At 37.6% G+C, this 26316-nt stretch overlaps 1 protein-coding gene across 3 annotated transcripts in view; it reads left to right on the forward strand.

Moving 5' to 3' along the window:
- FRY (FRY microtubule binding protein) overlaps positions 1-26316 on the forward strand; it is a 199589-nt gene that overhangs the window by 171733 nt on the left and 1540 nt on the right. For 2 of the 3 annotated variants that reach the window (XM_075084765.1, XM_075084750.1), the window contains exons 52-61: positions 389-589; positions 1136-1297; positions 4842-5005; positions 6293-6482; positions 12771-12920; positions 13773-13871; positions 14342-14425; positions 20449-20466; positions 23416-23526; positions 25621-25814. In XM_075084765.1, coding sequence (XP_074940866.1) covers positions 389-589; positions 1136-1297; positions 4842-5005; positions 6293-6482; positions 12771-12920; positions 13773-13871; positions 14342-14425; positions 20449-20466; positions 23416-23526; positions 25621-25814 — 1373 coding nt within the window. The remainder of the gene's footprint in view (positions 1-388; positions 590-1135; positions 1298-4841; positions 5006-6292; positions 6483-12770; positions 12921-13772; positions 13872-14341; positions 14426-20448; positions 20467-23415; positions 23527-25620; positions 25815-26316) is intronic. The other variant, XM_075084760.1, reaches the window with a different exon arrangement.

The following is a 26316-nucleotide window of genomic DNA, read 5'->3' on the forward strand; positions in this document are numbered from 1 at the left end:
TATTTTTAAACATCATGGAAAAATTCTTTAAAATTGCTTCCAAACTTTTCTTTTGCCTGCCATTGCTCTGCTGATATTGAGGTGCGTGTATACATCGACTTACAAAAAAGAATTCTTAAATCAGCAAATGCATGAAAAACATCTAATACTGAAAAGAGTGAATCTTCATTTAACTGTCATTTCCATGCTTCTGCTCTTATCTCCAGGTGACACACTGGAAAATGATAAATGCTCCTGTTACATTATTGCTTAACAAAATAATGTTTATATCAAGTTTGTATTGTATTTTTACATAAAAATATTTCTTGAGCTAACTTTGATCTAATGATCAGTGGTTTGCATCTGATGAGTTTCAAATCAGGGAAGCTGACCCTATATCTAATTTCAGGGTGAAAGCATGGACAACTTCAACTGGGGAGTACGCAGACGGTCCCTGGATAGCCTGGACAAGTGTGACATGCAGCTGCTGGAAGAAAGCCAGCTTTCAGGGAGCACACCCAGCCTGAACAAAATGAACCATGAGGACTCCGATGAGTCATCGGAGGAGGAGGACCTGACCACCAGCCAAATCTTGGAGAACTCAGACCTAGTAAGTTGCAAACTTGGAATTCAAGAATAGATAGGGTTTTGTTTTTAAATAAGCTGGGCTTTTAGTTTCCTCTTGCCCAGGTGCAATCTAATCAGCTGAAACTGGGGGGTGGCACTCAATGCAATGTTTTGTTGCTGCTTGATTTCCCCTTATTTGCAAATGTAAACAGGAATTTTAATGCGAAGTTTGAAACACAGGAAGCATCAGATATTTCAGATTTGCCCTTTTTTCCAGAAATTACTCTGTGAAAATTTTGCACAAATGGCCACTAGTAAATCTTTCTGATGTATCTAATACTTACAGAAATAGGACAAGACTCCGGTTTGGTAAACTGTTTCAGGTTTTCATTGTTCACTTCTGGGACGTGTGCATACAATTTTTATGATAGAAACATTGAAAGGGTTATAATATGTCGGCATGTACAAACTAAGAGAGCCACCGTTACTCCCCTTTAAGACAATGTCTGCTTTGCATGTTCATAAAAGCAATGTGTGGTGGGGTAGATGTATGCTCAGTACTTCTGTGCTTTTGTTGTCTTTTAAACAGATTATAACTCTTTCCCCATCTGAGGATACAAATCATATTGACTCACTTTCTACATCATGTGACACAACCTCAGCAGACCCTCACCATTTTAATATAGGAACATCTAGCTTTGATGTGTCTTTGCCTGATATGAATAATCTCCAAGTGTCTGAAGGATCCAAGGTGAATACATTTTTACTTTCAACTGCAGTGTATTTTATGTAACACAAGTTTATTTTACTTAGACTTTAATGAAGGGTTTGGTCTGTGAAAGCAAGTACATTCTGACTTTCTGTGTATAATGCACAGTGCAATACGTTCATATACTCCTGCACACCCATACCCTTTCCTTTCTACTTATACTTCCTTTACCAGAAGATTTTTTTTATTGTTACTTAAGTATATTGCACTACATACACACCAAGATACTACTAGCCCATTGGAAGACAAATTCATGAACTGGTTACAAGTTAGAACCCTAAGGGAATACTGTTTTGTTCTTCATGCTGATTTAAAAGAACGATACGCCGACTCATGTGGTGGGTGTATGCGTGTATTTTCTGAGATTTTTTTGTATGTGGGAACCTATTGTACAGTTGTGTGCACTGGATTCAGCTCTTGCATTTTGGCAGGCACTCACAAATTTTAAATTCATGACCGCAAGATTAAGCCATCTGGGGTGGGGGGAGGCAGGATCTGCAAGGACACAATAACCATGTTCAGCACAGTTTATTTCAGACAGTTGTATCAGAAGATGAACATAATGTAAGGTTGGTAAATAATTATCAATGTGGGGAGGGTTTCTTTAATTTTCTGTTTAATAATACTTGTTTATGGGAGATCAGGTGTACCTACTCCTCTCACTGTTTTTCCAGAAATATAATCGGGGAGTGGGGGAAGCATGTCAGTTACACTGTTGCCTTGCCAGTACCGCTTTCTCTGTCAGGTCTCAATTGGGTGGACTCTGCAGAATGGGGCAGGGGAAGAATATAATTGTCTTGTGTAATCATTGGCGTTCATTCCAGCTCTTCCCTTGGTCTCCTCCAAATGCAGACACACAAAAAATTAATACAGTACTGCTAGCACCGCACATAACAGAAGTACTAGAAACTTTTAGTGAGGAGGTAATAGGAGGTTGGGATTGTGCTGAATATTGAACAAATTGCTTGTATCAGAAACCTTCCCAGGAGGAAGAAAGGACAGGAGGAGGGAAATGTGGGTAAGGATAGAAGAGGAGGGGAACCTCTCAAAATAATGGCTGTAGAAAAGATAAACTCATTATCATTTGTCAAAACAACTGTTGGTAGGCAGGTTACCACCTAACAACCGTAAGCAGCAGAAGTTGGCAGAATTTCAGTTCAGGAAGCTGCAGTCAGAACAGGTATGTTTGCAGGTGGTGACTGCAGCTAAGCTCATGCAGCTGGCTGCAGTAGCTATTGGTATGTACATTAAGAATTGCAAATCACAGTTCATGAGTTTCATATACGCCTGGGGTTTTAAAATCTTTACTGTGAAAATTTCTTTAACGTCCCAGTACCCATGCACCAGGCGTTCATAAAAAAATGAAAAGCTTTGGAAAAAGTAAATAGTGAAGGATGTAAAATCACAGCAGTTTCTTGTGGGATTGACAGGCAAATTCAGCTAGTCCTGAGACAGGTTTGATATTAGTGAAATACATAACCCAAGTTGACAGGTATTTGCCAGTGTTACAAAGACCTGCATTGGTAACTTTACACATAATGCTGCCTTAGTGGTTTTTACCTCAAAGATACTTCCTTCTAGGATGCATACTTCTGTGTTTTTACTCAAAACAAATTGGTGTCAGTATAAACAAGGTTAAAATGCCTAGGTTTATATTTATTTTAAGGAAGAAGTAATCCAATTTTTATTTAGAAAACTCAAAACTTGCACCTAAATAATTTTTACTTGATTTGATAACACAAAATCTGAGCTCTTTCCTGTTTCATTTTTCCTGAGTTCTTCTTTTCAGAGAGCTGATGGTATGTCAGAAATGCAGAGGAAAATTTTTGTTACTTCCTTAGTTCTGTACAAAAATGTTCAGTTCTTGCATCATAAGCAAAACCAAAAATACCACCTCAACTTTTCAATAGATACAGTGAATGAGAGCAAAAGACTGATTAAGTAGGCCTTTTCTCAAATGTCTAAGTGCCAAAATCCAGTTATTATTGCTAACAGCACAAAATGAAACTTATTTTCTATTAAAGATAGTGATCACAATAATTAAGATAGTATTTATAAGGGATTAGAAGGCAGTCATGGGTAATGCTATGAGCGATACAAAGATTCAGATTATGCTATTTTATCTATTTTTCAAGTTACCTAAACTCACCGATTTCTGGAAGTGTACTCCAATCCTGCATGAACATTTGGAGTCTACCTTTTTATTTTGCTTTTTGGGCATCGTATTGAACTCCTGTGGGTGGGAAGTATTTGCTTTCTCTTTCTTCCTCCCTTACCCTATCCCATCAAAATATGTTCTCCTCATACAAACGCTGTCATTGCAATGAACAAGCCAACGGTTCTTTCAAGCTAATATTTCATATTTGAAAGTGATTAATGCTAACTACTTCTTGAAGAAGCGCGAAACTTTTATGCTTCTTGCCAACTGCTCTGGTTCCTGTTCTGGTAATTCAGCTGTACAGCTTACATTTCTTTTTCCAAGATGGTTTGTGCTCTGATTCATTTCATTCACCCTGGACTCAGGAATATTCCTATCCCTTTCACTTAGAAAACTAAACAAACCAAAACGCATTTCTCCTACTTAATTTCTGATCCTGTCCTTTCTGACACAAGTCTTGTTTAATTTTTAGAAAGGCAAATCCCCAGAATTTATCTGCAGGATCGAAGCAGGTCTGGTAACCTGCAGAGGTCCACTTTTCTCTTTCAATTCCACGTCTTCGGTTTTCCTCCCTACCAGCTCCCAACACATGTATGTACATGCAGGTGCGCATATGTGCACAAGCACACACCTTCTGAGATACCCCAAACAGAAAAGATTAAGAGTTTGAGCTACTCACTGCAGTCATCCGTACAGGAACTGCTTTGCAGGATGCTATGGATGATGCAAACAAAAGCCAAAGTATTAAAAAAGAAACAATTTGTTCAGACTAAAAATGCAAGAGAAATTGGAAAGTTTTGAAAAGAAATCAAGACCTTTAGGTGCTAATGGATGAAAAAGAAAGGAAATTATAGAGGCATAATCCTTTTAATAGCCTGTAGAATGCTTTGGATTCCTCCTGAATGGAAGTTATTATGTAAATGAGATGCTAAAAATAATTCTCAGTTCTAAACATGCATATAGTCTTCCAGACAGTGATTGTTTTCAATATATTTTGGGAGGCTTTAATACACTCTTGGACACTATAAAGTGACAAGTGACAAGGACAGCCTCACAGTAACAAAAACCCTATTGTTTTTCCTGAAAAAATATTTCCCTGCTACATTGCCAAATATATTGAATTCTGAAATTCTTTGCTAGACAAATTAAGTTGAAGAAATGCCTTAAAAAATATTGATCCAAGATGGCAACTTAAGCAAATACAGTATTTTTTAAGAAGGGTAACTTGATTCATGGAATTTATAATCTGTGCTTTATACCTGTGCAATTTAACGTCAGGTGGGTTTTTTCATTAAATGCTTCCTATGTGTTAGTGGCATTAACGTATTGATTTGCTGTTTTCTAAGACATCATCATTCATTCCCCTAGGTTGAAGCTGTACATGAAGAACAAGATACAGCAGTCCATGAGGATGACCTTTCAGGGTCTACAAATGAACTCCCTGGAGCATTTGAATGCAGTGATAGCCTTAGTCTGGATATGACAGAGACTGAAGAAAAAGTTGACAGGCTGGAACAATTTGCTCTTGCTAGGTACTTGTATATGGTATTATTCATAAAAGTTCTTTTACCCTTTGAGAAAAAAAGTGGTAACAAGGTGTTAGTTAATGGAATGGCAATTTTGGACACAAGAGTTATAAAACTCTATGAGTTTAGAGCAATGAGAAGGCAATGCCCTTGTTACCTGCATAATTATCACACAACTCAAAAAAAAACCCCAAGATTTTCCTTCTAGGAAAAACAAGTTCTGATTTGTACATACATCTATACAGTTAGTCATTAAATATATAATATATTTAATTAAAAGTAAAAAAAGGATTTGTAAAGATTGACGGCCATGGAAATACTGCCTAGTTAGCTGTTCAACAGATCAGCCATGTATTTGCCCTTCTGATTTCTTATGGGTCATAAGGAAATCACAATATTGTCAAAAGTTCCATCCTCATACTCTTGAGGCTGCTGGTTAGCGTGCCTGGACTCCAGTAGATGTTGCAACAAAGCATCAAGATTTTTCCATGCCTTAGAGAGCTCTTTCAGATTTTGGATGCTGAGTTAGACCGCAATTAGCCTGTTATTTATGGAGAGGAGAGGAGAGGAGAGGAGAGGAGAGGAGAGGAGAGGAGAGGAGAGGAGAGGAGAGGAGAGGAGAGGAGAGGAGAGGAGAGAGGATATATAAAGAAGCCCTCTCTCTGTGTGCCACATGTTTCAGAATCACAGTTCCTGTTCTTGGAAGCCATAGGAAGTATGTCTCCATCCCAAAGGATAATACACAAGATCAGTAGCTTAGTACCCTTTAAAAATGGTAGTCAGCCTGTTTTATTGACCATGGAGTGCCAGAATAATGCTCTATCCTAAGAATAGTGTGGAGAAGGGATTTATCTTCTCCAAGCCATTACACTGGGGGGAAATCAAACAGGTCAGTATATATAATGTTTGTACACGCTGAGATTCTTTTCAGTACTTCTGCTATCCATTATTATAACTAAGTTTTTCTAGAAGAGGTGTTTCTCTTCATGGGCTCTATCATTCTGTGAAGTTTCAGCCTTCTTCCTCCAAATGATGGTATGATAAAAAAATTCAAGCATTCTGGGATGGAGGAAGATAGATTATAATAGCCTGAAGATAGGGATTCTGATTTAGAGGTTTTTCCCATTGTAGCTGACATCTCACCAGCTTCAAAAGTAATTTGAAAGTTCATTAATATTTTTAGAAAGGTGCTGTAATTCGTCCTGTGATTATAACTCTCTGTTATAGCGCATTTATCTCCCACCTTCTCGGTATTCTCATTTCATCAGAGATTCTTTTTTTTTTCTCCTTCAGTTTTGGAGATGTTGATCGAAATGCCTCCCCTCCTCCCTCACCATTTTTTTCTGCCATCCTTGCTGCATTTCAGCCAGCAGCATGTGATGATGCAGAAGAAGCCTGGCGTAGTCATATCAACCAGCTCATGTGCGACTCTGATGGTTCCTGTGCAGTTTATACATTTCATGTGTTCTCTTCCCTGTTTAAGGTGAGAAAATAAATTTAAGATACAAACTCAAAATGTTTAGACTGTCTGTGGCTATTAGGATGGTTCTTGATAGTAGTACCCGTAATGAACTACTAGGTATACAACCATTGTAATTTTGCATGCTGCAGAATTGCCATACTAGATTTTCATGCAGAACTGTCATCTAGGACCAGTTTTGTCATAAAAATAGTATGTAACTCATCCTTGCAGGTTTGGAAATAACATTATCTCCAAAGTGGATCCACTTTAAAGAGTATTTTCTTCAGTACTTTACAAACAGCCTGAAACAATAACTGCAAGAAATGGGAGATAGCCTTTCCATCTCAAACTATTGCTAATCTATTCTTTCATCTCAAACTGTTGAAATCTGACCATGTCCATGTAAATGTCAACATTATTAAATATTCTGTACCTAATCATCTGAATAGAAATATCCAGATATCATCAAGTAATACAAATTCCAGAGATCGAGCCTGAACACTAAAAATATATTTCTCCTTTCTAAAACTGTATGCTCACAAAGATAAGCATCTTGCAAAAAGATAAGTAAGAACAGGAGTCAAATGTACACTGTTCTAAGGAACGACTGGTTTTACCTGTAATTAGTTTTAAAAACTTTTTAAATTTTTTTTCCTGCTTTATATGAGGCAGCTGCATGATGTTTAGGATGCAGCAGTGTACACATCAGCCAGGTAACTTTATGCAGAGTTGAAGTACCCATGATCTCAGAGTACACTATTTTTTATTAGCAATGGTTAATGGTAATATTTATTAGTAACTGCTAATAAATATACAGTCTCAAGATCTTTTCATATTTTTAAGACTATCCTAATAAGAAAGAAGCATCATACAGTAAGAATCTTTTCTCCATCCTGTTTCCTCTGTGCTCCACTGGAGTTAATTGCATGTCTTCTCTAGCTGTACACTATGTCCTCCTTTAAACATTACACCACTGGAAATATTGGTGTCTTATAGGCATTCTTTTAAACACTGATAAAAAACCATTTGGAAGGAAAAGAGCAGACTTGAGTGCATGACAGTTCAACTTCAAAAATTAGCCCTGTTTTTCTTCATGTGTATTTCAGCTTTTTTTGCCATTACGTCATTCCTAGAGGTTAATAACCCTGTTTGAGTGTTCTGAGAATTATTTGTCCTTTTTGTTCTCTTTGAAGAGGTGAAAAGCAACTGATGTCACACTTCTGTAAACTAAATAAATAATACTGTGTAATGCAAGACCTAAACACTGCCTGTAAAGTACCCAAATCCTGGCATGCACACACTACATTTGCTGTTGTGCTGTATTCAAAAGACAGCTTACTCATTTTCTTCAATTGATACTGGAGGCAAAAGATACAATACTGCTCTCAAAAAATGTTCAATAACAGCAAAACATGAATAACAGTAATTAAAAAATAAAAAGTGTTAATAGTATCAACAAACCAGAATCTTCTAGCTGAAGTCACAGCTATATTTTTAGTTTATAAAATTATTTTGTTCTTTTCTTCAGGGTTAAAACATAGGAGTATTATTTTCCCAGATTTATTTCTTAAGATCCCAGCTTGTCTGAAATCGTATTGTGTTTGTACCATCAAATTTTGCTACTCACCCGCTAACTAAAAGACTTTTGACCCTCACCAACAGGAAGTTTGAGAAACAAGTCCAATATGTTCTAGGCTTGCAACACAAAGTACTGCCAAAATATTTAACTGTGAAACAAAATCCTTGTTTGGAGGAGCCTGTCAGCTAAATACTTGGTGAAGTGAAAGAAGTGCATTTTCCAGGGCACCTACATTTCAGTCTACATCAAGTTAATGGTATCTTGGATGTTTGCCCACAACACGCTAAACTTGTTTAAAATTCCTGAAATTACTGAAGTACTTTTCCTGTAAACGAGTCATAGGTCAGAGATCTCTGGATTATCTTTACGGCTGCCACTTTGTATTCCGTCAGATCAAATGTGTTCTAGCAGACCAACCAGTTCCAGGAGAAGTAGATTTGAGAGCTAGCAATTAGTTTCCACAACTGAGCCCTTTTGTTACAAAAGGTCCTCTTCCCAGAAGAGGAAACATGAGGTTAAGAAGAAAACGTTCTGAGAATATTTTATTATTTACACTGACACAAAGCACAGCAACTATATGCAGGTATATACCTATTCATAACTTGCTGGTGGTTGGCATTTTTATTCCCAGTAGTCCCATTTCACAAAATATACACTGCATTTAGGCCTTGCTTGAAAGACTTCAGCCACTGTAATCTGCACCCAGAAGGACATAGCTGAGATGCTACCTTATTGTAGAATGATAGATTGTGAAAGTGCGAAATAAATTAATTCAGTGAAGTACTATACATAGATACCAAGGTACAGCCTCTTGCTGTTTCACATTTTAATAATTTAAACCACTGTTCAAGACTGTTATCTTCTTAGCTGTAGATTAGTTGTTTCTTTTATGAATATCTGAAAACTAAAGCAGTAAAGGAAGAATGTGTTTTCTTGAATCTAAACAGTAGACTGGTCAGCTTTTGACGAAGTCATGACTGAAATGCTTTGGCAAGTTATTTTCATAAAATAAACTAGAACTACTAAAATACATGAGTAGGTGTGTGCTGGAAAGGACCTGAAGAGTTCATGTTCCTTATCTTGCCCAGTACAGAATCAACTATAACTTTCACTCCAATCAAATGTTTTTTAACTTTTTTCTCTGGACTGTTCTTAACCTTTAGGCTAAGGTGGAACTTCACAATGTTCCAGGCAATGTAGTCCAAGGCTTAACTCTCCTTATTGCTTGAAAACTTCTCTGTGTTTTATGCCCATGGCTTCTTGCTCTATAAGCAATGGTACTCTTCTCTTCTTTGCAGTTGCTGCTTATATTTGAAGATCATTACCATGACTTCACCTACCCCAAACTTGTCTTATTTAACCTCTTGTTCTTTCATCTTCCCCAGAAGTCACATTTTCTAAACTTCTGTTGCTATGGGCTCTCTTCAGTTAGTCTGTATATTACTTGAAAAGCAAGAGCAGGTTCTGTACTTCAGCCTAAGTTCTTACTAGCACTGACCAGAAGAGGTTTAGCTGTTTTATAGAAGGTATTCCTGTTTATAAACTTCTCTCTGCTAACTGCTGTACAGTAGGACACAGTTAATTATTTTCCACTTGTAACCCAATCTAGTATGCAGATCTTGTTGTACAAAATTTTTGCCTTCCTGGTTATTCTCCATCCTGAATGTGCTCTGTGGATTGTTTCATCCTAGGCATACAACATTGTCCTTCTTTCTTTTCCCTGCACTGCTTCTCCAGGCTATCGAGATCAGTCTGAATTCTAATCCTGGCTTCCAAGGAGCTCACAGCCCCTGCAGTGCAATCATCCGTGCATTTAATAAGCTTGTTGAATATTCCATTACTCAGTATTTTCATTAATGACTTGGTTAATGCCTAAGACAGTCCCCAGTGGAATCCTACTTAATTTATCTTTCCAATTGGACAGTGAGCTGCTGATAATTAACTTCTGAATATGGTTTTGCACACCTAGTTACCTCTAGACGAGGTTTCTCTGCCTTACTTCTAAGATAGTAAATGAATTAATATATAACATAACAACTGCTTTTCCTAATAGAAAATTTTAGCCTTTCATGAAAATTAGTTTTATATGGTTTTTTCTAACCAAATCTGTACTGCCTATTATTCATCTCTTACATGTCCCCCCATTTCCTGACCTTTGTGTTTAATTCTTTTGCTCTTTTTTTTTTTTTTGAGATAAGTACTTTCCTCAAGTTTCTTACAGCACCCTGTGTTCTGTGAGTTCTCAAAGATATTTGTTATGGCTCCTAGATGTCCTTAGCCAGTATTATAACTATCAGAGCATGAATCTCCCTGATCTGCAAAGATGTAAAAAGATCCAAGTCCTTACTAGCGAGATCTGTTCTCACTTGAGTTTTCATAGATGTCTCATTGTTACCTGTACACAGATGCCCCTTCTGGGAGCAATAAGGCAGAAGAAGACATTAAACACATCAGTCTTTTCAGTAGCATATGCTAGCTATTTCTCTCCATTGTGATTCCTTGGCCTTCCTCTTAATTATTTCTAGTTTACTTCTCGACATTCTCCCTTTCTCTTACTAGTTTATTTGTCATCTCCCTCTCTGATTATTGTGCCTACATTACCGTGCTATGTTTTGTACCCAAGTTAGTAATTTAACAGTTTCACCTTCTTTTCTTCTTTTTTGCATGAGTATTTGCCTGAGTGAAATATTTGTGATTTAGCCAGATGTATGTCTTAATATATTTTCTATCTTTCAGTGGTTAGAATGTGCCTCTGCCTTCTTTTTTTTTTTCCTAAAGGAATGGCTACCTTTCATTATCTCCTTTCCCCATTAAGTTATTTCTAATGGGTTCCTTCCTGCAAATTCTGAATGCAGTGAATTTGGTTGTATTATTTCTGTAATCTGTCTCCTTCACTGCCTCAGATTCATAAACTCAATTACTTTTCCCCAGGAAGGCATTGCAGCACCTAAACAGGTTACCCAGAGAGCCTGAGGAAGCTCTGACCTTGGAGCCTTAAAGACTCAGCTAGACAAAACTGTGGCTGACCTGATCTAATGTTGGCAATAGTCCCACTTCCAGCTGAAGGTTGGATCAGATGTTCTCCAGAGGTCGCTTTCAACCAACATCTTTTGGATTCTTTCCTTAATCTGTCTTTCTAAATTTCCTTCCACTTGTACCTTCTCAGCTAGTTCTTTTCTGTTGGTTAGGATCAGATCTAGATCTCTTTCCTTTGCTAGAAGACTTGTCAGCAAGTTTCACTAAGACTTGGACTGAATCTTTCTTTTCAGTAGACACCATAGTAGTAAATCTCCAACTGTCACCAAGTCCCATGATTCAAATGATTCTGCTAATTGCTCATAGAAATTATCATTTAACTGGTTTGGTGGTAATCAGTAAGAGAGAGCCCCTTGCCTCTACTACAGACTCAGTGCAGCAAAGAATCTGAAATGTGCTGAGTGACATATATAGTGCTTTGTTTCTGTGTTGAAGATGGTAGAACCATATAGTAAGACATGTGTCAGTCTATCCAGTCTTAACTGCGTTCAGATGTCCAGTTCAGATGCTTTAGAGAAATGTTTACAAATAAGCAGTTATTAAATTGGCCTGTAGATTAAGTTTCTTTTTAACCATTTTATGTTATTGATAATGTATGCCCTACCTACATTGTGAGCTTATGTAGCCTTTTTTTAAAAAACTCATTCAATCCAACAGCTTCCATTATCAATAAAGTCTGAATTCAGCTCACCTGATTTTAGGTTCTTAACTTCAATGCTTCAGTGTAGGAGCAGTAACAGGCTATTTATATGTCTGTCATCCAGATTGGTATTTGGGAAGCACTTCTCTCCAGTGAGGCATGCTTACAGTAATACAGGTCCTAACCTACATTCCTCACAGAAATGCCTATGGTAATGTGGAATGGATCATATAAAAATGTTGCATACTTTCATTTTTTAAAATATTTTCATGTTACTCCCACCTGCTGAGCAGTTGGCCTTAGTGAGATATATTTTGGCAGTGAAACCTGCGGTGTATTTATTAATTTCATTGCAGTTCCTGCAAGATTGAAATATTATTATTGTTTATTATTCACTTTTTATATATTAGTCACTGAAAAGAAAATATCAGCACTAGAGTGTTTCTGAAAGACTAGACTGGTTTAGGATTCAAAACACCAAAAAAATCTTCTGAGAACAATAATTCCCAGATGTGATGCAGTATTTCTGGAATACTCCCAAGCAGCAGAAAAGTTTTAGTAAGAAGGTTTTTCCCACAGGGGAAAACAAAAGGGTTTTTTCTGATTTTTCCATGCTTCTGTTTGGCATTAGGATGTCCATTATATTATCTGATTAGCCACTTGACATGGAATACTAACAAAACAATGCCCGGAATGGGCAGAAAAAGTAATGTGCTGATCAACTCTGTTAACTCTGTACAGCCAAGAAAAAAAAAAAAAGGTACTTGTGAGTAAAAGGCTTTATAAAGGTGGAATCGTCTTTACAAGAAAGAATGTATTTCAGTAGAAGATTATTAAGAATTCTGTAATTAGTTTCGCATCTGCCCAGCTGTACACTGTGTCCAGCAGAGTAACTGCTATTCAGTGTCCTTGAGCAGACATTCAGTTCTCCACAGGGAGATGGTCTCTTTTGCACATGTTATTGTACAAGGAGAGGAAAGCATGCCATTTGTTTACAAAGGGAAGAAGCTTCTACTTGAGTAAATGATGTGATAAACCGTGTTTTGCTTTACAGAATATTCAGAAGAGATTCTGCTTCCTAACCTGCGATGCAGCTAGTTACTTGGGAGACAACCTGCGAGGAATAGGCTCCAAGTTTGTGAGATCTTCTCAGATGTTAACATCATGTTCAGAATGTCCCACCCTTTTTGTAGATGCAGAAACAGTGAGTATATTCCTTTCCAAAGGCATGTGCTGCATTGCAGTGTGTTATTCTACTGGCTGTTTTGCTTTTGGGCAACTCCTGAATAGATGTGTCAAAAAGGTACCCACCTCCTATCTCCTAATTTTTGTCTCTTGTTCTTAACCAAATTTCCATTAATTTCACGTATTATTTTGTTAGGTAAGTACTGGCAGATGGGCAATATGATGTGTTGAGCCTGTGTGCCAAAAACCAATATAAAACAGGTGCTTACCAGGCTCAGCTGACTCCACAAATGGAAAAGGAGAAGCTATTTTTTACACAGTTCAGCATGAAACATGGTAACATGTTTAGTTGTTTAATTTAAGTTGCTGTGATGTGAGCTGGGTGATAAAAATATATATTAGGAAATGAATGAGATGGCTGTTTCCATTATTTCCATTCTGGCCCATGTTTATCCAACAGCATCAGGACAGTGTGGCCTCACACAAAATAACAGAGGTAGGAACTTGCAGAGTATAATCTTGGGCCCACTGCTGTGACCATGGAAGAGCTGTGCCTTATGTCATTAGAGAGCTGTGGAGATTAACTAGTTAAGCTTTGTGCAATATTTTATTTTAGGGAAGTCCTCTGCAAAGCTGTTAAACACAGAATACAATTTCAATTCCACATAATCATAAGTGCAACTTTGGCTATTCAGTTTTCAGTAGAGAATTCTATTTATGTATATTTTTGCATAAATATAAATATTTTTCAGTATTGGTATCAGTAAATCTAAATATGTTTTTTGCAAGATCTCTACTATACTTTCTACTCTGCTATATTTTTATTCTTTTATAGTGACATTTACTAGCCCTTTTTATTTCATTTCTCCAGCTGCTCTCTTGTGGCCTTCTTGAAAAGCTGAAGTTCAGTGTTTTAGAACTGCAGGAGTACCTGGACACATACAATAACAGGAAAGAAGCAACACTCTCGGTATGCTGGATTATGTTATGTTCTTGGTTTTGTATGTGTGTATACTTAAGCTATGTCAGGAGACTGCAGATACACTCAGATGTGTTTAAACTAATATTCAGTAGAAAAACATGTTTCAGATACTGGATTCACTAAATGTTTCTTTCTGAACATGCGAACCAGAACTAAAAAAAATAACTCTTGTATCCCTCAGTTTTAGAAGCATTGGCATCTTTAATATTCCTGGTCTCTCTCCTATTCAGTAATTAATTTATTTTCTTGGTTGGCAGTTCAAATACTAATAGAAATCAACACTACACTTTTAAAATTACAGTCAAAGCAGATTATCATAGTCTGTGTGAATAAAAAGTGCAATTGCAAAACTCTATTTGTTTACATGCTGTGCTGTGAAACTAAAACAGTGCTTACCTTTCTGCAGATCAAACTATAGGCCTCATTCATATCTTCTTTTAATTTCTTTCTGAAAACAGTGGCTTGCAAACTGCAAAGCAACGTTTGCTGGAGGCTCACGAGATGGAGTTATTACCTGCCAGCCAGGGGACTCAGAAGAGAAGGTAATGAATGAGCAGTATATGCTTCTCTCCTGTAAAGTGACATCTGTGATATATCTTGTTCTCTGACCCACAGGAGCTGGGGGTACGTCCTCCTTGTTTTTCTGCCAGGCTTGGGCATAATCAGTTTTCACACTTAAGGCTCAAAGGTGTTGTGGTTGCCTCAGTCCTGGCCACGGGAAATGGGAAGTATTCAGAGGCAATACTTCTGCCCTCCTAGTGTAGCCAAGGAAGCAGTGCTAACTCTGCCTGGGTTGTCTGTGCTCTCCCTTTTAGAAAGACGTTGCAGCAGCAGTTTCCCACCCTGAAGTGTCTCTGAAAATCACTCCTGGTGTACTGTGCTTCCACATCACACCCATTTTATCTATGGCTGTTACAGACTCGGTCTGCCTAACAGCAAGACTTGCCTGGTTGAAATCTAGATTAGTAGTTATTATTATATATTAGTATATATTATATATAGTATATTATATATTAGTTATTATTATATATTAGTAGTTATGAAACAATGACTGTGAGATGGCCAGTGAAATAATTTATTCTGTAGATAAGTATTTATACCTAAGGCAAAATACCTCTTTCTCACTTCTGAATGAAAGTTTTACACACTCAGGCACATATATATACATAAATATATATATTTAGTGTGTTGATTTTGGTTATTTTCAGAAATCAGCACCATCAGCAGGCATTCCTGCTATTTGATATATTAAGTATAGGAAACAGCTGGTATCTTAGTGGTGAAGAACGAGTTGAGAAATGTTATTTTGTGGGGTTTTTCCTTTTGGAGGAAAAAGAATGGAGGGGTAGGAAAAAGAGGGGGCTGGAGACAATTAGCCAAAATCAGGAAGCAGCAGCAGCATGTAGAAAAAAGTGACATCTCCCCTTTCCGTGTGTTTTAACTTATGACAGATAATTATGACATTTTCAGAACACACAGTTCCCTGTTGTAACCATTTTTTTTCAAATACCTTGGTTTATATTGGTTTCAGTTTGTCTTCTCCCCCAATTCACTTTATTTTCTTGTTTTATTTTCACCTCTCTTTCCCACCCCTATGTATTTGTCTTCCCGTCTTTGAACTCCCTTAATTTCTACTTTTTTATGCCATTTCCCAAGAATCACAAATCCTTGCCACCCCTGCATTTTGGCTTCCTTGACTTTATTAGCAAATCTAATTTGCTAATAAATCCTCTGGCAGCTATCGCAGCTGGTGGGAAAACTGTTCAATCTTCCCCCACCTGGCACTGGCACCAGCAAAAGGTACAGGCACCTTCCAATGCATTTAAATAAGATGCTGGCTCTTCTGTAATTTTAGCAGTGTACAAGGAAGCTACAAGTGAGCTATTCTCAAATCTAAAAAAGGAGAGACCTGGAACACATGTTACTACCTCTCCTGCAAGTATATCAGGAGAGGGAGATAAAGTATACGTAGGGAGGCATAGGTATTCGAATGTGAATGGGCTTTCTCTTCCCACTCATGCACAACACTATGAACAGTGACTTCAGACTGCAGCGCTACATACCTTGCTGTATACAGCTTAACTTATCCTCTTCATCCCTCTTTTGGAAACCCATAGAATGGGATGGAGGATCACATCTTGCTGATCACCTACATTGTTTCTATTATGAAAAAGTAGAGGAGAGAGACTGCTGAGGATAAGGAATAAACTGTGATCTGAGGTCATATAGCTGGACTAAATGTGTCTAAGAGTTAATAAACGTCATGTTCCACTTGCATGATTTTTTTAATTAGGTGTTCTCTGTTTCAGAATTAAATGTGTGTTTTGTGAAGCTGGGGTTAGTATTCTTACTGCTTATCAAACAGCCTGAAAAGAAGGGTTTCTCACTCTGCAGGAATCCCTGGTCTCCCCCCAGCATTGTTCCTTCAGCCCAAAATGCATTATTCCTTGGAGGTTGACAGGATGGTAGGTCTTTGGTCAACAGGCATATTTCTTTTCTTCATATTCACCTGTCAATCGAAGCAGCTCTTCCCAAAGGAACATTCTTTTTTATTCATCAAAAGTGTAATGGGAGGAAGAGTCCAGGGAACCTGAGGACATGTGATTAGGAGGGGGCAAGGAAAAATTACGCCTAAACTGGCAAGTACTTTTTATCTTCCCTCTCCTCCCTCAACATGAAAGGGTAAAGAATCTAATAATAGTAGGGAAAAAAGTCTATCTTACAGTGGTAGCCACAAGGGAATCTGCCTAAACTCTTAAACTCATTAAAGCTTAGACTAGGGCCTGAAATCCTGGTGAAAACTTCTGGCATAAAAAATTGCTTAGCTAAGCACAAAACCAGGCTACTTCTGGGAAAGGTTCAGAAATAATTGTAAGGAAGAAAAAGCAACACCTTGCTCTACAGAAAGCAGAAGTCTTACATTCTCAGAACTCCCCACCTGGTAAAAAGCTTGAGGTGAATAGTCCCCTCCACAGACAAGAGACATAAGACTAAATTCAGCATTAGTGGTTGCATCAGAAAGGCCCACTGATGCTGGTAACTAACTTGGCACAAGTTTCTCTAATCAGATCTTATTTCAAAATAATTGCACATGATTTTTTGAGCATTGTTACTGTTACTGAAAATGGGCAAAGGCAAAAATTGCTTTTCCTGACATTAAAGAAGCTTGAAATAGAAGTTGTCTAGGTCAGCTGCTAGGGCTAGCAACTTTTCTGAAATTGGGTAAAAGCTTCATGTCCCAAAATGTCCTTCCTCCCCTTATTCTTGCAACAGATTACATAATTTGGATGTATCTGTGATTTGTAAGCTTTGATGCTACATTGAGTAACAGAGGCTCAAGGACATAGGAGTGAATTTACAGACAAAAGATAACTGCACATACTATTGTGCTGTCTGTCCATGTGTAGAAGTCTTAGATGAGTACAGTTATCAGTACATTCCTCAACCTTACTAAACAGGGATTTTTTTAAATCTAGACACGGACTGGTTTTGTTCAGGGTTGTTTTCTAGAAAAGAGGTACATGAAAGATCCTGTTTTCTTGTCAGTTAGCACTGCTAATTCAAAGAAGTATTTATCTCCTAATGGGACATTCAGTTTACTCTGTAAATCCAAAGTCAGTATACACTTCTTTTAAACCTTGCTCATCCCAAAGCTCACCACAAGCTAATGGATGTGGGCTTTGCAAATTGAAAGTGTTAATGAATATTTAGAACATTAAAATTTGCCCCCAAAGTTCAGAATGTACCTGTTGCTGTGAGTTTTGCTGTGGCTAAAGGTTCAATTACTCTAGGCCACCAATAGGACTGGATGTGTACCTTTTGGGACCATAGTCATCTGGAGTTGAGTTGAGTTACAGCGATGCTTAAGGTACAGTGAGTCTCATTGTTAAGTTAGAAACTCTTAATTATCAATAACCAGTTATCTGACTGCTGTTTGACAGAACCATGGATTGATAATGAGGTAAAACTGGCCCAGGTAGGCAGCTTTTCTAATGGAGGAACACAGCTATATTTTAGATTTCTCCAGACAGAATAGTTTCAACTATCCTTCAAGTCCAGTGTATATTTAAGAATGCACAGCATATGCTGTATCTCTCTTTTTTGCTCCAATATTTGTATATGCGCCCACTTTCCTAGATTGTGGGAAAAGGTTTTGTCTGCTGGCATGTCCAGGCAAATAGAATACCTTAATAAAATGTGCTTGCAATTAATAACCCTTGCACACAGCGGATATTGTTACAGTGGGACTCTCCCATGCCAATAAATGACTGAAGACTGGGTTGCCATCAAAGTGTTAATGTCTTAAGAAATAATTGTGTAACCCCCATCTCTTTTCAGTATGTAAAAAAAAGCCAAGAAGGCCCATGATTTAAAGATTAGTGCTTTGCTGTCTTCCTGGTCTGCTAATAGTAGAGAACACTAATTCTCTGTCTCAGTAAAAAACTAAATCAAAGTGTTGCTGCTAAGGGGTGCACCCTTCTAAGTTGCAGCATTTACTGGCTGCATAAAGGCCTGTGCAAGTGATCCAAATAGTCTAAATATTTGGTATTTTCAGATGCCAAAACTACTAATTGTGTAGTGTCTATCAACTAATTTAAAGCAACACTTCCCTTACTATAGGAATTAAATGAGAAATGAGAAGAAGGGTGAAGGCTGGGACCATTCCACCCAAGACCTTGCTGCTGGGGACTGAAAGAAATGTCACTTAGTCCAATAATTAGTGCCTTTTCAACTTGCAAGGAATATTTCATTTTAAGCTGAAAGAGAGAGGAAGATAAGTTGCAGTCATGAAATTGTAGAGCAATATGGAGTTGAGTGTCAGTAGTTTAGGGAGATTTTGTATCCGGTATATTTTCTTTCAGTGAAGAAGAGGAGGGTTTCATGTAATGTGAAATCCCTTCCCCACTCCTTTTTTGGCTTGCCCTGGTTTTGGAAGCAGTACAGAGAAGATAGCTTTTTCTGGAAAAAAAAGACCATGGAATTCATTTATTTGCTGCTCCCACACACCTTCTTTAAAATAAACTCCATGGCAAATTAGAAATTATATGTGGATTCCAATATTTTTGAAAGTCCAAATGAAACTTGGTAGCATGCTAAACTTCAGAGGAGCTTAAGACAGAGACAAAGAAGATTTGAAAAACACAAGCCAGCACACCTGTGAATTTACTAGAGCACAGCGATCTGTCTGCTCTTGTCCTCTTCTTATCTTGAATTTAGCTTTGCAAAGCTTAATTTACGTGAACTGCATGGAAGCCAAGATGTAAAGGGGTTTTTTTTAAGAGTACTAAATAGAAGAAAAATACTACTCAAGCAATGTTAAAGGCATAAAATTAAACACCACAAGAGCTTAAAGCTTAGTTTGTCATGGCTTTATAAAAGAGTAGTACAGCATTTGGGATGGTAGTTTTCATACTTATTTAAATAGTAAGGCCCATGGAAAGAAGCCAGACTGAAATACCTTGTTAGACTACACCAAGTTAGCATTGTTTCACATTTCTGTGTTTGCTGCCTTTGTATTGACAGTAAGGTGAATAATTTTAATAAGAATTCCAAACATTTATTAACACTGTGTGCATATGCACTGACATGAGGCTGTAACTGAGCAGATGTCATTGTGTTTGTTAATTCCAGCACTTACATGATGACTCTGTTCATCTAAAATGTCTTGAGAATGTAATATATATATAAAATAAGGAAAGCTGTATTAGAAATGCACAGATTGCAAATGCTAGTTCTTGGCAAAGAAAAGAGGAACACTTTTTTTTTTTTAAGGAGAGAAGTTAGTCCCCTAATCTTAGAAATGCTAATGCAGGTCAATTAGAATTTTTATTACTGTTGAACAGGACTTAAACTGACATTTTCATAGCTCCAGATTTACAAATCAATGAATCATTACTGGTGAGAGGAAGAAATACAAAGCTGTCTGAACCTGTGGCCTTGACATGTAGTGAAACCAAACTGGCATTTTCCATGGATTTTTTTTCTTACGATAGTCATAACTTAAAAATTATATGCAAAATGTTTCCGTTGTAATGTGCCAAGTAATAGACCCAGCAGTCACAAAGCTTACCCTGGAAATTTCATGAGATCTATTACATCCAAAAATAGAAGTATTTATAAGTAACAAAATATTTATAAATAACAAAGTTCAGATCTGTTCATCACTTGAAAACCCTGCCTAATTTTTTAGTACCTTGCCATATGAGCTTTTTTTAATAACAGAGAAAGCAAATTTAAATAATAGTATTATTTCAAGAGTTTTCTAACACAATTTCTCTGTAAGCTCAGAGCTACTGAGTGGGATAAATCAAAACTAATAAATCTGAAGATCTAACTGAGGATATTTAGACTCTAGTTTACCATTAGAATGAAAACTTGATTTTATTAAGAATGCTCTGCATGTTGTATGTGATATTTCCAACTAGTTACCAGGTTGAGGCAAGCATTGCTAATACTGCTGACAAGTTATGCTATTAAAGATGGGCTGTGCTTCCTATTGCATGCATGACACTGACACTATACTTTCTTTCCTTTCCTTTTCTCCTGTGCCATGCTTGCTGTGTAGCAAATGGAATCTCTTGCAGTAAGTTGAAGTTCTTTCATATTCTTTGTCCATCTGTAGATGGACTAATACACCCCAATTTTACTGTTTTACTTCTAAGCATGTTTTCCTTTCTCATTATAGTTTTCCTGTAGAATACGTGGTTCTACATGCAGTGACTAAAATAATTTACTAAGGTGTGTTTTGTGAAATCTAAAAATATTGTGACAAAATACTGACACGTTCATATGCTGTTTTAAATGGTCATTTACATATTTTTTAAAAAATCAGGCATTTGAATGCATAGAATATGCTGGAGTGGAAGATAATTTTTAATTCTATTTTAAAATTCATAATTTTCAATTTGTCCTAGTGAAAACCTACAATATATAGTTGACAGTTATGTTTCAAATTGTTTTTGTTTATACATTGATGAATAGTTTCGCCACTATTAGTTTCTAATACTTACTCAGGAAGAACAAAAATTGAGTTGCTTGATACAGTAACTAAATACTGAGTGAGTCAAACTTGACTCGTCAATTTGACCTTAGTTTGTCTTCGTTCAGGTTAGCAGCCAGAAGGGTGAATTTGAATTATTCTTCTCCAATGACTAAAAAAAATCGTGTGTTACTTGCCAAGCTATCATGAGATTTTTTTTTTTTTAATGATGGTATGCTGTGTCCTGGTTTTCAATTAATTTTTAAGTCCCTGACAGCTTCAGGTATGTGTGTTTAACTGCTATGTAGTGTTGCCAGTTCTCCAAAATTTGAACAGAGTGAATTTGGCCCCTAATGGAGAACCTCAGGATGTGTCCCTGCTGGTGAGCTAAACAGGACCAGGCAGCAAGCGCGTGTCCCGGGCTGCTCTTAGGGATGAACAGTTACTACCTTCTCTGGCTGGGGCACCAGCCAGCCCCTGACATGCTCCAGCATGGTTTGAGAGAGGACAGAAACCAGAGCCATTTCCAGGAGGTTGTATCTAAACAGTCACTCTTTATTTTGGGAGGAGAAAGGTTAGCCACAGAGGTGCAAGCTTGGTAGTGCTCCATGGCCTCAGTTACAAAGAATGGCCTCTGCACAGGTTTACTTAACAGGCAGCGGTCCCTCATGTCCTACCTCTTCATTCTCTTGGCCACCGATAGGTTTTGTCCCTGCCCACAAGTCAATTCTGTCCTAGCAGGTCCCACATCTGTTCCCTCCCTTTTTTCCCCACTGCAGATCTCCTGGGACTTCCTCTAGCTCCTGTGGGTCTTTGCTGTCATATCAGGTCTGGTGGGATTCCTCCGTTCCATTTGGGGAGGGAACGCTCTGACCCTGCTCCCAGTAACAAACATTAGATATACCAACTTAGATACCAGAAGCAATTTATCCACAACAGCACAGAGAGCAGACTAGGCAAATTTACAGCGCTGAACTCTGCTGCTGTGGCAGACCAACACTGAGGTGTAAGTAGCCCTGTCTGCCTGGCCTTCAGCAGGATGAACCCTACCAGGTTGGTGCCCGCTGGCTTGGTGCTCTTCCCCTGTTCCCACTCTCCCCCATAAACCTTCAGAAGGAAACTAGCTCTGCCTGGTTTTGGCAGTGCCATTGGCTGACTGTTCATGGCTGGGTAGGTGGTGTCCACCCTTCCCTGACAAACAAAGCTGAAATTTACCAAAGAACCTTTCTTTTGACCTCAGTCCCTCAGCCTTGTCTGGCTGGTACAGAAATTTTGGGAACTGGAACACTAAGGATATGGTTCTAATTTTGGCTAATTAATAAAACCCCTGGCACTTACATATTAAACCATATGTAAACAAACACTTCAGAAAAATTAATGCTTATAATGTTTTTAAAGTACTTTTTATTAGTATTTGTGCTGGCAACTGACCCCTGTTCAGCAAACAGTTGAAGTACATGCTGGTAGCTGAGCATGTATGAAGTGCTTTAAGGAAGCAAATTCATTAATAGCATCTTCTTTTCTGCCATGTTTGGCATGAAACTCTGCTCTAGTTCCTCCAAGCAAATGGAAAGATCACTGAGACCACCTTTGGTCACTGGGTCTGTAAGAGAAGACAAATCAAATATGAAGTCTGTAATGCTTTCCTGCCAAAGGGTCAGGAGGCCTCCTGACTTGTACTTGCAGAGTTTTTACTTCCTCCATAATTTGATGAAGATTAAACATCCCTCCATTCCCCACCATGATGGAGCTGTGGAATTGAGATTTCCCCCTCCTGATAGACAGGAATTCCAGAACCATGAGCATATTAACTTGACTTCTCCAGCAGACGTGCACATTGCATGTTACTTCAATGTGTCTGACACCTTTTCTGTGGTGCTGCACATTACACCGGAAGAAACAACTTAATTTTCATAGCACAGTATCTACTTAATCTGGGAGAATAAATTGTGGAAGCCAGATGTCCTCTTACTCACGAAACGCCATCAATCTGTTGTATGGTTTCTTTAAGATGGTGGAGAATCCATGAGCTGAGGTTTAATTTGCAGAGCTGGCATTTCCTCCGCACTCCTGGCTGGATTTATTGCCTCTCTTCCTCTCCCCTCAGGGAAGCAGGTGGGAGCTTTGCCCCTCTTGGACAACTGCTTCATTGCTCCTATCTTGCATTCCCATCCTCTTAGAAGAGGTCTTTGACCATTTCTGAAGCTTTAAAGAGTTTTATATTCTATGCAGCAAAGTAATTCCCTCCATATTGTGCCTCTGCTTCCCAGCTGCAAACTGGAGACAGTGAAGCTAACCTATATAAACCGCTTTGAGATTGATGCTGATGTGTGCTACCTGAGAGCTAGCCATCATAACCTTGATTTTCAATGTTGTATATCACCTACCAGCAGAAGAAAGAATATTACTTCTTTTCTGAAACAGTATATGATGATACTCCAGTAAAATAATGGGTTTTGAGAACTGAACTATCTTAATGTGCTTTGTTAGTTATTGAAAATTATCCCAACTTACTGATCTTTATTATTTCTTCTCCTTCAAATCTTTCCTTAGCAATTAGAACTGTGTCAGAGATTATATAAACTGCATTTCCAGCTGCTGTTGCTTTTTCAGTCCTACTGTAAACTTATCGGACAAGTGCATGAAGTCAGTTCCATGCCAGAGGTATGTAACAAGCTACAAAGTCTGACGCTGAAAATACCACTTTACCTTCATGTTTTTATTTTTCTTTCTATGGACTTACACCAAGGATTACACTATTTCACCCTGAATATAAGTCTGCAGACAAAACCCTTCAATACACCAGCATCTGCATTAAAACGTAGTCAAGATGCTGTATTTTTTGTAATTGTCTGTACTTCCAGAGTCTGAGATCTTTCATGCATTCATTCTTCAGAAGTAGTTTCAGTCAGTGGTAACGAACGAGAATGATATATGAAATCTTAACTTCACTCATACACTTTACATGTAGGGAGGGCTCACACTGTGAACATCTGCAAGTGATTTATTTTTATTTTTATTATTTTAATTGAGGCCTTAATTTGTAGGGAAAATGAGCTGCCTTCATACATACAGAAAATATCCTTTTCCTAGATCATGACTGATTTTATCTGAACTTTGTGGAGACACTTAGGCCACGAGCACTTGTTAGCATGACAATAACAAAATAATTTGGTAAATTAATCTTAATATGGATGCAAAATTAAGGTTTTTGCTGGAATAATGTATTATCATTTCCAGCCACATAAACTGTCTCCACTGCATGTGCCTGCAGCAGTTTTTTACGAACAGCTATTAAATGGTTCTGCATCCTCACACCTGAGCAAGCAAAGGTGTGTAGTGTAGAACTACTTTATATTTTGACTGCAAGTGTACTGCCTGATTGTGTTCTCTGGATAAGCAATTTAAAATCAGTTTAATGCTTCCAAAGAGTAGTAAATCTATTTTAAAAATATAATTAACTGAGTACCTTAATGTCATAAGTCTTTTTAATTCTGTGATTTTCACAAGCTTTATCATTTAAGTATTTTGACCCAGCACATTATCACTTCTGACCCAAAGAGCTTTCTGTTTTTAGATAAGTCTATGTATCTTACTTTAAAAAACACTTCACAAGAACAATACTGTTAGTCAAGTTTATTTTCAGCAATTGCATAAAATATGTAATGCTTTGAAATACCTTTGAGGTGATCACCTTAAGTTGAATGGTCATCATGTAAGGAGAGATAGTAAAATAACTTGCTGTTCCATATGTATTTTTCTCCTGGTGAGGTGTATATATTTTAAACTATTGAGGAGTAGAATTTATTGTACTTTGCTTGTAGCTGTAAAACAAAATTGCAAGCTCTAAAATGTATTTTATTACAGATTCTAGTAGTTTACAGATTCTCTATAAATGGAAATGGTTTGTTTTATCAGATGTGCAGTAGCAGGACAAGGAGTTTGAATACTTGCTGTACGTTCAGGAACGGTTCTGAAGGCTGGCTGATAATGTGACTGGGCTGTTCACTAGGACAGCAGGCAGCTAGTCTTAGAGTAGTCTAAATTTTAGAAGTATTTTGTGTTCCTTACAAGAGGATTGATTTCTGCAACTGTATTTCACAGTTACAGTTTTGTTAGGTTGATATAGATAATGCAGCCTATGGAACTGGGGAACAATAATACGAGGAATTCCATGAAATTCCTATATTTTGCTGGGGCCAGAAGCTATTATTTAAATGAAGTTCCATTGTTGGCTAATGTGACAGTGGTTATTTTTAGGGTGTATGAGCATGAAAAGGTAGACCTTCAGAAATTAACTGTTCACTTATGAATTATTTATGAGTCTTGTGCCATATTAACTTTTTGGCCTGACAAAGGGTTATATTATTACTGTCCATCTGCTAATCATATCAGATCCTGCATGTGTTTTGTACATAAATGACAACATCATTGCTAGGAGAAGGATATGTTCTCTTAAACTTTTCCACTGAAAAAAGTAGCAAGGATGAAAAATGAAAGATTGTTTAGATGTGCTCTTGCATTTTAGCAAGCCAAAAATAGAGCATAGGGTTAAAGGAAGCACAAAGCTTAAAAATCTGTAGTTTGTGTTTTCCCCATATTGTACAGAGCACAGAGATCAATGCCCTTGTGTTAAAATGGGGTCTCTTCCATAATGTGTAATCCAATGTAGTAGTAAGAACAGACTTGAAATACCTACTCCCTTTGGTGCCTACGGAGAATGACAATACCCATCTCTCATCTTTCTCCTTGGAACAGCTGTTAAATATGTCAAGAGAACTGAGTGAGTTGAAGAAAAATCTTAAGGATGCTACTGCTGCAATCGCAGCTGAGCCTCTGACGACAGAATCTGAGCCCTCATTCAATTCTACGGAAGCAGCTATTCAGTCCATGCTGGAGTGTCTGAAAAACAATGAACTTGTTAAAGCCATCCGACAAATACGAGAATGCAGGCAAGTTTTGCTACATGGCTCATATTAGACTTTCCTGTTAATAGAATAGCATGCATTTGTTCCCTTCCTAACTTTATACTAAATGCAATGTGCTGCGTCAGCATAATTAATTTAATACTTTTCAACAAGGTACATGGGGCCATTGATGATATTAACTTTTGCAGGGGTGTGCCACAAGTAACAATATCAAACCAGTAATACAAAATTGTATGCTTGCAACAATGAAGATGTTTAATTACACTGCATAGATCAAGAGTACTTCTGTGATGCTCTTAGGAATCTTTTTATAGAGTTACCTCCCTTTAGGTGTATGTCACTGGCATCAGCTAACATTCAGCCCAGTTTCACTTTCACTTACTTGAGTGAGTTTTCTTAAGCTTTTTGGTTTTTTAGAAAATAGGAATTGCGCTTTTCTGTGATTTCTGTGCCTGATACCATAGTCTGAGTAACAAATAAATAGCGTAAAACAGTGAGTTGCTTTTGGCTTATAAGCATGTGCGAG

The sequence above is a fragment of the Phalacrocorax aristotelis genome, chromosome 1 (assembly GCF_949628215.1).
Source record: "Phalacrocorax aristotelis chromosome 1, bGulAri2.1, whole genome shotgun sequence".
Lineage (NCBI taxonomy): Eukaryota > Metazoa > Chordata > Aves > Suliformes > Phalacrocoracidae > Phalacrocorax > Phalacrocorax aristotelis.